Source organism: Zeugodacus cucurbitae, chromosome 4 (assembly GCF_028554725.1).
Source record: "Zeugodacus cucurbitae isolate PBARC_wt_2022May chromosome 4, idZeuCucr1.2, whole genome shotgun sequence".
Lineage (NCBI taxonomy): Eukaryota > Metazoa > Arthropoda > Insecta > Diptera > Tephritidae > Zeugodacus > Zeugodacus cucurbitae.
This window is the reverse complement of record NC_071669.1, coordinates 50,983,845-50,996,384: the sequence shown is the minus strand read 5'-3', so window position 1 is coordinate 50,996,384 and position 12,540 is coordinate 50,983,845. Positions and strand designations below refer to the sequence as shown.

At 34.3% G+C, this 12,540-nt stretch overlaps 1 protein-coding gene across 4 annotated transcripts; it reads left to right on the top strand.

The window, feature by feature from the left end:
- The first annotated feature begins 3,303 nt into the window (after positions 1-3,303).
- On the top strand, positions 3,304-8,871 carry LOC105210454 (G-protein coupled receptor Mth2-like). Of its 4 annotated transcripts, none has more exons than XM_011181433.3 (10): positions 3,304-3,451; positions 4,215-4,763; positions 4,830-4,983; positions 5,140-5,325; positions 6,519-6,770; positions 7,113-7,284; positions 7,351-7,545; positions 7,621-7,744; positions 8,000-8,070; positions 8,549-8,871. In XM_011181433.3, exons 2-9 carry the CDS (start codon positions 4,251-4,253, stop codon positions 8,006-8,008), a joined length of 1,605 nt encoding a protein of 534 aa, XP_011179735.2. In that variant the 5' UTR covers positions 3,304-3,451; positions 4,215-4,250; the 3' UTR covers positions 8,009-8,070; positions 8,549-8,871. The 4 variants fall into 4 exon arrangements, with proteins under 4 accessions (XP_011179735.2, XP_054084791.1, XP_054084792.1 ...); XM_054228816.1 differs by having other exon boundaries at positions 8,000-8,074; XM_054228817.1 differs by lacking the exon at positions 7,621-7,744.
- The last annotated feature ends 3,669 nt before the right edge of the window (positions 8,872-12,540 follow it).

The window sequence follows — 12,540 nt, the reverse complement described above, 5'->3', positions numbered from 1 at the left end:
TTAGCTGAACCAATCATGAGTTATGATGTCCACCGCAAGACCTTGTTTTTGGACACGTCATGGGAGATGGGGTGCCAACGGCTGAGTTTTCGGTATTTTTAAATACAAATTTCACAAAATACTGTTTGAACATGTATCTTTGATGCTCTGAATTGTTCAAATGAATTGTATATAACGGGTGATTTTTTTGAGGTTAGGATTTTCATGCATTAGTATTTGACAGATCACGTGGGATTTCAGACATGGTGTCAAAGAGAAAGATGCTCAGTATGCTTTGACATTTCATCATGAATAGACTTACTAACGAGCAACGCTTGCAAATCATTGAATTTTATTACCAAAATCAGTGTTCGGTTCGAAATGTGTTTCGCGCTTTACGTCCGATTTATGGTCTACATAATCGACCAAGTGAGCAAACAATTAATGCGATTGTGACCAAGTTTCGCACTCAGTTTACTTTATTGGACATTAAACCAACCACACGAATGCGTACAGTGCGTACAGAAGAGAATATTGCGTCTGTTTCTGAGAGTGTGGCTGAAGACCGTGAAATGTCGATTCGTCGCCGTTCGCAGCAATTGGGTTTGTGTTATTCGACCACATGGAAGATTTTACGCAAAGATCTTGGTGTAAAACCGTATAAAATACAGCTCGTGCAAGAACTGAAGCCGAACGATCTGCCACAACGTCGAATTTTCAGTGAATGGGCCCTAGAAAAGTTGGCAGAAAATCCGCTTTTTTATCGACAAATTTTGTTCAGCGATGAGGCTCATTTCTGGTTGAATGGCTACGTAAATAAGCAAAATTGCCGCATTTGGGGTGAAGAGCAACCAGAAGCCGTTCAAGAACTGCCCATGCATCCCGAAAAATGCACTGTTTGGTGTGGTTTGTACGCTGGTGGAATCATTGGACCGTATTTTTTCAAAGATGCTGTTGGACGCAACGTTACGGTGAATGGCGATCGCTATCGTTCGATGCTAACAAACTTTTTGTTGCCAAAAATGGAAGAACTGAACTTGGTTGACATGTGGTTTCAACAAGATGGCGCTACATGCCACACAGCTCGCGATTCTATGGCCATTTTGAGGGAAAACTTCGGAGAACAATTCATCTCAAGAAATGGACCCGTAAGTTGGCCACCAAGATCATGCGATTTAACGCCTTTAGACTATTTTTTGTGGGGCTACGTCAAGTCTAAAGTCTACAGAAATAAGCCAGCAACTATTCCAGCTTTGGAAGACAACATTTCCGAAGAAATTCGGGCTATTCCGGCCGAAATGCTCGAAAAAGTTGCCCAAAATTGGACTTTCCGAATGGACCACCTAAGACGCAGCCGCGGTCAACATTTAAATGAAATTATCTTCAAAAAGTAAATGTCATGAACCAATCTAACGTTTCAAATAAAGAACCGATGAGATTTTGCAAATTTTATGCGTTTTTTTTTTTAAAAAAAGTTATCAAGCTCTTAAAAAATCACCCTTTATTAAAACAAAAAATTGTAAAAACACCCATGTTTTTAGCCTCTGAAACTCACTTAATCCCTTAAATAATTGATATTTTATGTACATGCACTTAAGATTGAGTGCTTAAAAGCTCCGCGCGCTAAAATTTGCAAGCAACTCTAGATCTCTTTTCTAATAAAAGCTTTAGCGTAATTACTTGCAAGATCAGCTTTTACCCAGTGATTGCTGTATAACGTAGCATAGTTTTAGGCTTCCGAAGTTATTTGTTTTACACTATAAAAAGCTTTGCGGCTTTATATATATAAAATTCTTAATGTATGTTATATTGTTTATAATTGTGTTGAAACAAATGCTACTGATAAGGTATTATCCGAGCTCTGCAGCAGGCGAAACAATCAAAGGCGATTTTACAAAAGGGGTGCCACACTATAAATGCAGTATTTACACAAAGTTCTGCACCGATATCTTCACTAGTGCTTACTTTACATATTGTAAAGTAAACGTTTTAATTTGATTTCACAATTCTGGTATACAGGAAATAGGCGTGGTTGTGCATCGATTTGGCCTATTTTTATAAGATATCATTGGAAAGCCAGAAATATATTATGAACCGAATTTCAATGAAATTGGTCGAGTAGTTTCAGAGACATGGATTTTGACCCATAAGTGGGCGTTGTATACCAATTTGATTGCAGCCCTTCTGTACCTTCTTTATAGTGAAATTTAAGGTTCCTGGTGTTTTCGACATAACATTTGTATGGGAGGTGGGCGTGGTTATAATTTAATTTCCTCCATTTTTGGACTGTATAAGGAAGTACTTAAAAAAAACGACTCTAGTGATATAGCCCTAGTAGTTTATGAGATATGTAAAAAAGCTTAGTAGGGTATGGGGCCACGCCCATCTCCCCAAAAAATTACATCCAAATATACCTCTTCATAGTGCGATCCTTTGTACCAAATTTTCAGTTTTCGCCATTTTGTGGGCGTGGCAGTGGTCCGATTTCGCCTATTTTCCATACCCGTTTCATGGTGCCAAGGAATATGTGTACCAAGTTCCATTAAGTTATCTCCATTTTTATTCAAGTTATACAGCTTGCACAGACGAACAGACGGACGGGCGGACAGGCATCCGGATTTCAACTCGTAGCTTTGTTTTTACTATTTGTTCAAACTAATTTATTTAATTTTCAAACAGAAAAATTTTTCCATTTGTTAGCCTTTTGGTCAAAAACAAAATGACCTGTTCTGCACAGTGGCTAGAAAAAAACCAAAACTTGGGGCTGTAAACAGGACCAAATGTTTGGCTTACGCAGAAAGGTAGGAAAACATCCATTTGACTTATCCTACATTTTGGGAACGCGTAGTGCACACTGATGAATGTGAATTTAGTAGTTTTGTAGGTGATGGACACACAAAAGTCTGGCGTAAATGGAAAACAGCGCTTGACTCCAAAAATGTGGTTTCAACAATGCTTGGTGAAAAAATATACATACATTTTTTTCAACTCAACGATACCGATACATCTATATATCGATATTTTTAATAAAATCGAAATATCGATACTTTTTTGCACTTCCGACATCCATAGTTTCAACCATAAAACACGGCGGAGGATCACTGATGGTATGCGGTTGCATGGCAGGAAATGGTTCATAGAAGGAATAATGGAGAAGTACATGTATGTACAGATTTTAAAGTACAGTTATCTGTCAAGTCTCCAAAATCATAGCTTCTTACTATTTACCACACACATATTGAAGAAATGTGTAGCGTGTGTATGTATATTTTTGTGAGCCTGTGTATATGGCTGTATACTCGTTTTGGGTCTTTGTTCTTCGATTTAAAAAGAACATCGGCAGTTTGTACTCAACACTTGCTCGCACGCAAGCAATTATCGCGCAACAGTTTCGCTGTTTCAGTGATGAATTTTTTATTAATTTCGAGTGAAATTTACAAGAAAAAAATATACTTGAATTGATTAAAAACGTGTAAGTGGCATGTTGTTGTTTTGTAAACATTTACCGTTAAAGCATAATTTCTTTTGGATTTTTTATTTGAAAGTGGTTGCATTTGTGATATTTGTGTGATAATAGAAACAGAAACTTCATTCAAATAAAATGAAACTTACATAACTCGAATCACCATAATCCAGAGTTCGAGAGACTTCCGAGTTATTCAAGAGTTCTAGTTATGCAAATGTTGCACACATCTGTACCGATATATAAGAACATTTAATAGATGCTATAGGATAATTCTAAATCTATCTCACAAACAAAGACAGTGGTGTCCACCATGAAACATCATCTAAACTGAAAGTCTATTCTGTGTCTCGTGGTTCAGGTCACACAATAACACGATAAGTTATATTAAATGAAGAAAGTATCGATAAATATATTTAAATTTGCTCCCATTACTCCAAATCAGTATTTTCCAAAAGCTTGGCGGCATTTGATAATATTTATTTTTTTTGTTGAACTCTTGTAAGAAATATTCAAATAATAGTAAAAAATGTGGTGGGGTATCCATAATTTTTTCGAATACTGTATGTATGACTAATTTCGGTTGATTGCGCCAGCATTTTTTTGGATCTTTCCCGAAGGAAAACCAAATACCACATTTATGATTAATTAATGTATGATTAAATAGGTTTTAGAGAATTCAGTAAATAACGTTTTATGCGTCATAGCAATCTATAAATTCAAGTGTACAATGATATGCGAACTAAAAAAAAATTTCCTCTTATTATTACAGCATTTCACAGAAGTTGCAGATTCTCGAATAAAATTAATGTTTTTACGAATATCTTTACTACTCTCTGGAGTATGTTTACTCTTTTGCAATGCTCACGTATTGCCAGAGATACCCAATTGTGTGTTTGAAGACACGGTGAACCTAACTGCCAGCACCAAATTCGCCAATGGCTCATACCTCTATGAGGGATTGTTGGTGCCACCACAATTGACTGGCGTATATGACTACATCGAGTTGTATGATGGTGAACGTAAGAAAGTGAAGTCGCATGTACGCGGTTGTGTGTGTCAACAGAAGAACTGCGTGAAGATCTGCTGTCATCCCAGAGCAGATTTGTATCGGTTAAGCGAAAAGTCACCGTGGCTCTGTGCGGAAGAGCTGAATGAAGAGCTTAGATATTCACCATACGTAAATGTTAGGCTACACAACAGTAGTCGCGTCTTGATGCATGTGCTGGATGAGTTTATCGTGCAACAGGGGATACCATGCGAAGGTGGCTATATGCTAATGCCACATATGCACAAAGAGGATCAATGGGAGTTGAGAGAGGTAAAGAGTGTGATTTCAAAAAATGTTGCTAAATATGTTTTAATTTACGCACAATGGATTTCATAGGATGGCACTTTATATCGTCTAGCTGATGCGGCGCTTTTATCAAGACGGGATTATTGCCTGCAATCATATGCAGTCGGAGACACTTATGTACTAAATCCAATGAACTGTCCAGCGACGTTCGACGAACCTCCAACAATAATGCTGAATTCGATGAGTAAGTAGCTAAAGTTAGTGTAAGAGGAAGAAAGTGAGAGTGAGTGAGTGGGAAAGAGAGAGAGAGATAGTGTGAAAAAGAGTGAAAGAGCATAAGAGAGTCTTACATTCTGCAGATAATATAGAAATAATATTTTTGTTTTCAATTACTTTACAGTTATGTTGATTTCATTGCCATTTCTCTATATAACTGTCCTGATTTATTGGTTCATTCCGGAATTGTGGAACTTGCATTCCAAGTGCTTAATATGTTATCTACTTTCGTTAGCGATTGGTACGACGATGATTGTAGTGGTCAATTTCCGAGGTGCTGAATTTGAAACAGTTACTTGCGCTATTATTGGTGAGTTTATTAATTCCTCTGTAGTTTAGAGACATACATATATAAGTCAACCTGTTGGATACGCTTCGAATTCAATGTAAGCGAAGCAAATATATGTAGATCGAATTCTTTCGTAAGATATCGGCTGGTTTAGATATTTTAAGAGCAAGGCGATGATCAGCTATAGAGAGATATATACGTGTCTTGCGAGAAGAACAAACGCAAATAGTAGCGCACGAATTTGTCGGCTGACACGAGCTCAATGCCATGAATTACAGATGAATAGAGGAATACATACATATGTTTACAAAGGGTTTTTCAATAGAGACGCTACAACCGATAGGGACAGCAAACGGCGCCGTATTTTTCCCGCACTTTTGACATTTCTTTTCAGTAAGATTTGTCATTTCATCATACGATCCAACAACGGGTCGAGATTATTAAAATTTGCTACCGAAATTCAGAGTCAGTGGCCTTAACTTTAAGAGCGCTACGTCCAATTTATGGTGGGCTCATTTCTGGCTGAATAGCTTCGTCAATAAGCTAAATATGCGTTATTGTTCATTCAGCTGTCTACACATAGTCCATTAATCACCATTGCATACCGATAGAATTATGGTTTGGTGCGGTTTATGGTCCGGCGGCGTCATTCGGCCGTACTTCTTCCGTGATGATCAAGGCCGGCATGTTACTGTGTATGGGAATCACTACCGCTTAATGATAACCGAATATTTTTGGCCCGAATTGGATGATATGGACTTGTACAATATGTGGTTCCAACAGGACGGCGTCACAAGCCACACAGCGAATGTCATAAGCGATTTATTGAATACCAAGTTTAGTGAACGAGCGATTTGACGCTGTTATACTATTTGCTGTCGGGCTACGTCAAGTCTATGATATATGCCCAGCGACGATTGATGAACTTTGTACGAATATCGATCGATTTATGCTTAAAAACAGTCGAAAATTGGGTTCAGCGTCTGGACTTCGGCTAACGTGCTAGTGGAGGCCTTGCAAAAGAAATCGGGTTCCATACATAATGGCATCGAATGTACATTCACAGGAATAAAGAATTTCGTAGATATCACAATCCGTTTTTTGTTTTAGCGCTCTTACTGAAAAACCCTTTACAATATTAATAAAAAATTTTTAGTTTATATTAAATCTCAAATTTTTACATACATTCATATATCCCTTTTCCTCTTTGACAGGTTTCGTTGCCTACTATTTTCTCTCAGCCGTCTTTTACTGGCTCAATGTGATATGCTATGATGTTTGGCAAAATTTCTGCCGCTCGAAGGGCAATGTACAACATTTGACACAACGAAAACAATTTATGTATTATTCTCTCTATGGTTGGGGACTACCAGCGCTAATGACCGTTATAACTATCGGTTTACAATACTCCAATCTACCATTGAAACTAAAATCGGGTATCGGATATTCGCACTGCTGGTTGAAGAGTGAGTTAATTGAACTAATACTAAAAATATAAAACAGTTGAAGATAGTTGTAGATAATATGAAGCAACGCTTTTCTGTGACGTCACTTTAGCAATACTAACAGAGGGGATACAAATATAAACACGTTCTGAGCGGTAATATTTTGTACTAAATATATAATTGTAAATGCTCTTGGTAAATATTGATTTTGACTATAAGAGAATCCTACCACGATTGTTAAACAAATATGCACCGAAAGTCAAATAAAATACTAAATTGACGTCAGCAAAATGGCTTAACTTCTACTCTTCACTATCTATAAAAAATATACCGACCGTAAAGTGGATTTTCTCTCCCGTATAGCTCATGACTGGTCTGCCATGATCTATTTCTATGGACCATGCCTGCTGCTAATCATTTTCAACATTATCATATTCTTTTTGACCATTAAGAAGGTATATAAGATTAGAAATGAAATGAACACATTGGCCGGCACCAAAGATAGCAGACGAAAATTGCGTTCGCAAACAAAGAAGTGAGTTCCCTTTTTATTATTATCTCCAACTAATCGAGTAAAAACGTACGTATTATTATACTCCAGTATTTGGCTCTTCTTCCGCCTCTTCACTGTCATGGGTATTGGTTGGCTATTGGAGATCATCGGCTATATAGTGGGTAATAATAGTGATTACACGATTATTTTCCAAATCACAGATGTCTACAACGCTGCACAGGGCCTGATCATATTTGCCATTCTAGTGTTGAAGAAGAAAGTGCTGTTGCTCATAAAGAAAAGGTAAAATATTGATTGTAAAGTCATTTCATTAATAAATTGGCAATATTATTAATTTCAATTGAATGCTACGCAAAGAATTATGTGCATCAAGAGTTCGAACGCCACAGACTCTGCCGAATCACAGTGCTCTGAAGAAGAGATAGCCTTGCAAAGTATAACAAACGATGTTCCACAGATTTTGAAAAAAGTGAAAACATGGGTAAAAAACTGTTTTCTAAAACCGTTATTTGTGTTATGTATTATTTTGTGTTGTGGTGCTATGGTCCTATAACGAATGCTTGCGATATTTTTTTGGTTTTGGTTTCTAATTCCGTTTATTCGAGTTTTATTTGGTTTTTGACTAAAAAAGATTTTTTCTCACAATATAATGCATGGTTCACACTTCATTCATTTCTTAAATGTTTAATACCTTTCCAATATTATTGTATTCATTTGGTTACTATTCCTTTTTCAGATTATTTAAATCGAATGATACTAGTATAGTGGATACAACAAGTTGAATAAAGTCGGTATCTTTTTAATTATGTAAGTAAGTTTTCGATTTGAAACATGTTTATGTTTAATTTTTTTTTTTCACAAAGAAAAATGGTATTCATTTAAGGGGTTAGGGGTAGTCAAGTCAGGATTGACAAGAAATAAATTTTGTATTTATTGCATTTTTGGAGATATTAAAAAATATTCTCCGTAAATTTGAAGTTGATCCGATAATTACTTTTCGAATTTTTCGACAAATAACCAAGATCGCTCGGTCACTCCAAAACGCTAATGTGAAACTTTAAATGCTTTAAAATTACTGAAAATTCTCATTTTTCCTCTCTCTGATACCCATATGCCCTTAAATGCGATATGAGTAGGATAGATAAAATTATAGGTAAGAGCATTCCGTTAGATCAAGATTTATACATATGCTATATTTTTATTCTATAGCAAGTTCTCTGATTGTTTTTGTTTTCATGAAATATCGATATATATATTTATCTTTCTTTTTTCTTTTGTCATTTAGAGAATCTCGAAATTCATTGGAAACTCCCGACTGAAGTTAGGTGTTGAAAAATTATTAAACTAAAACTGCGTTTTTATTCACTCTTAATTTCGTAAGCACTCAATACATCTATATATGAATGTAATGTAATAAATAATAAATAAATAAAAAAAAAACAAAAATTAACAAAATCATTTTTGATATGACTTTGTAATATCTGTACAATACGAAATGCTGATTAATATATACTAATTATAAGGCCTAATGCATTTATTTATATTTTTTTGTATTTTTATAAAAATAAATTAATATTAAATAAATAAAATCAGTATTTTAGAAATTAATTATTTTTTTTAATCTCAACTTTAGTTTAAAAATATAAGAGAGGCGTATAAGATTTTAAAAAGTCTTCACTTTTTTTAATCACAATCTAATTGAATAACAAATATAGCCTAAACTTAGATATTTGCGCTCGACATATATACAAATATACACTCAGAATATAGAACATAAGATAATATTAATTTTATGTAATTGTTGTTCGTAATAAATTAATATAAAGAATTAAAGACATAGAAATGATCAGGATGATGTGCTGAATTGACTTCTGCTTTTTTGTATCAGTAAGTATAGTAAGTTATTAGGTCTACAACTTTGCTTTCGCCGTTTTTTTTTTGTAAATTGAAGATTTTTTTTTGTATAATAACGGTTACAAATGTCGATGAGCCTCAGCCGCACTTTTCTTGGGATTAAAAAAGAAAAGTAAAATTTCCAGGAAATGTCGAGAATTCGGCTCAAAAAGTGACATTTTCAGTTGAGAATAAGTTTGAGATGCAAACAGATCTCTACAAATAGTTTGTTGGGTTAATGTTGACACAAATGTCCAAGATCGATATTCAAAAAAATCGATTTGATCGACCAGTGCTTGACCCTAGAGACATCTATAAAAAAAGGTTTGATTTTAGACGCAATTTTGTATTTTTACTGTTGAAAAGAGCAGAATATAATTTTAAGTTTTCAGATATTTTCACAAAATTATATATGTACATACCAAACTTAAGGGGTTAGGAGGGTTTCAAAATTTCAAAATAAAAAAAAAAATTGATGGTCTTATTAAATAGTGCACTATCTTAAAAATATTATCCAAAAATATCAAATTAATCCGAGTAATATTCTATGGGATATATGTATCTTTGGAAGTTCCGTCCATCAGGACACATTAGTATGAAAGTATAACTTTAAACGCATTTATCTCAAAACTATATTTTTCAAAACTATATTTGACAGTTAAAAAGCGAAAATTTATAAAGCGATTTTGTTCAAATTTTGCACACATTTTTGGAATAACATTATCTAGTTAATAAATAAAGGATTTCTTTTATATTTTTATTATAACTATTTTTTCAAGTCATAATATGCCGAAAATTTGATAAAAAAAGTGAATTTTTTGGTTCAAACTCTGTGAGAAATCATGTTTCAATATTTTCTTGTTTTCTTCGTTCATTAACTAGATTTATCCATATACTATCGAAATATTTTTGGTTTATTGATTTTAGCTGAACCCGATCATGAGTTATGATGTCTACCGCAAGACCTTTTTTTTGGACACGTCATGGGAGATGGGGTGCCAACGGCTGAGTTTTCGGTATTTTTAAATACAAAATTCACAGAATACTGTTTGAACATGTATCTTTGATAAGCTGAATTGTTCAAATGAATTGTATATATAAAAACAAAAAATTGTAAAAACACCCATGTTTTAGCCTCTGAAACTCACTTAATCCCTTAAATAATTGATATTTTATGTACATGCACTTAAGATTGAGTGCTTAAAAGCTCCACGCGCTTAAATTTGCAAGCAACTCTAGATCTCTTTTCTAATAAAAGCTTTAGCGTAATTACTTGCAAGATCAGCTTTTACCCAGTGATTGCTATATAACGTAGCATAGTTTTAGGCTCCCGAAGTTATTTGTTTTACTTTATAAAAAGCTTTGCGGCTTTATATAAATATAAATTCTTAATGTATGTCATATTGTTTATAATTGTGTTGATTGCGGTTTTGAATTACTATTATTATAGCGGTTGCGGTGAAAATACTTTAAAATTATAAATATGTATTATATATTCTGCATGTGTATATAGGATATATAAATATATTATTGTCGCGTGTTAATGGAAACAAATGCTACTGATAAGCTCTGCATCAGGCGAAACAATCATTCATAATTGTTTCTAAAATCAAAGAAGTAAGGAAGGGCCAAGTTCGGTTGTGACCGAACATTTTATACTCTCGCAATTTATTTATTTAATTTTATTAATTATTACACAGTTTGACCCACATATTCGTCATATAAATATATGGTACAAAGTCCATTGAAAGTTGGAAACCCTAATATTAAGTATTGGGAAGCTAGGTGAAGTTATGAGCCGATTTCACGCATTTTTGGCACGTAGACATATTATTAGAAGAAACATATTGCCTCTGAATTTCTTCAAAATATATAAGAGACTTACTTATATTTTCGGTAAAAAAAGATTAGAAGCACTGAGGTCTTCATATTCGATATATGGTCCGATTTCGGAGATTTTATAAAGGGGGTGCCACACTATAAATACAGTATTTGTGCAAAGTTCTGTTCCGATATCTTCACTAGTGCTTACTTTATATATTGCAAAGTAAACGATTCAGATCGACTACAAAGTTCTGGTATTTAGGAAGTAGGTGTGGTTGTGAACCGATTTGGCCTATTTTCACGAAATATCATTCGGATGCATGGAAAATATTACAAACCGAATTTCACTGAAATTGGTCGAGTAGTTTCGGAGATATAGTTTTTGACCCATAAGTGGGTGGATATACCAATATGACGGTGCCACGCCCATTTAAAATTTTGTATACCAATTTGAATGCAACCCTTTTGTACCTTCTTTATGATGAAATTAACGTTTTCTGGTGTTTTTCCTTTGTATGGGAGGTGGGCGTGGTTATAATCCGATTTCCTCCATTTTTGGACGGTATAAGGTAGGTAAAGTACCTAAAAGAAACGACTGTAGAGATTTTGGTTGATATAACTTTAGTAGTTTACGAGATAAGTACAAAAAACTTAGTAGGGGGCGGCGCCAAGCACACTTTCAAACAATTACATCCTGATATGCCCCTTCCTAGTGCGATCCTTTGTACGAAATTTTACTGTTATAGCTTTACTTATGACTTAGTTATGGCACTTTATATGTTTTGCTTTTCGCCATTTTGTGGGCGTGGCAATGTTCCGATTTCGCCCGTTTTCAATACCAACCTCATCAGAGTGCTAAGGAATATGTGTTACAAGTTTCATTAAGATATCTCAATTTTTACTCAAGTTATGGCTTGCACGGATTTGAACTCCGCTCTTTACACTGATCACTTTGGTATATATAGCCCTATATCTAACTCGTTTAGTTTTGTGTGTTACAAACAACCGTTATGTGAACTAAACTATAATACTCTGTGCAACATGTTGCGAAAGTATAAAAAGATTAATTTCCAAAGCTCATATTAAGTATTTAAATTTAATTTCATTTAGTATTATCTAATTTTGTTTAACAATTTTATTTAATTTTTTTATCTCGAAAGTTTAATTTTATTTTTAATTGTCAAACTACTATCGTACGTGGTGGAATCAAATATGTAAGTACAGTTGAACTTCCTTAACTCGAACTTCTATAACTCGAAGTTCTCCATAACTCGAACTCTTGAATTAATAATAGAAGTCAAATTTCATACAAATTTCCTGCCATAAATCGAACTTTTCGACCAGGACATAACACAAAATTTAAAATTTTACTATCGAGACTGATTTGAAACGAGCCCCTCTATATCGAATGTAGGCGAACAAAAAATATGATATTAGGCAAAAATATGACAAAGGCATGGGTTACAGACGTCAAGAGCCAAACAATTGTAAACTGCAACAAATAGATTTACAGAACACATGTTTTAACGTATAAAAATGTATGCGAAGTAAATAAAAAAA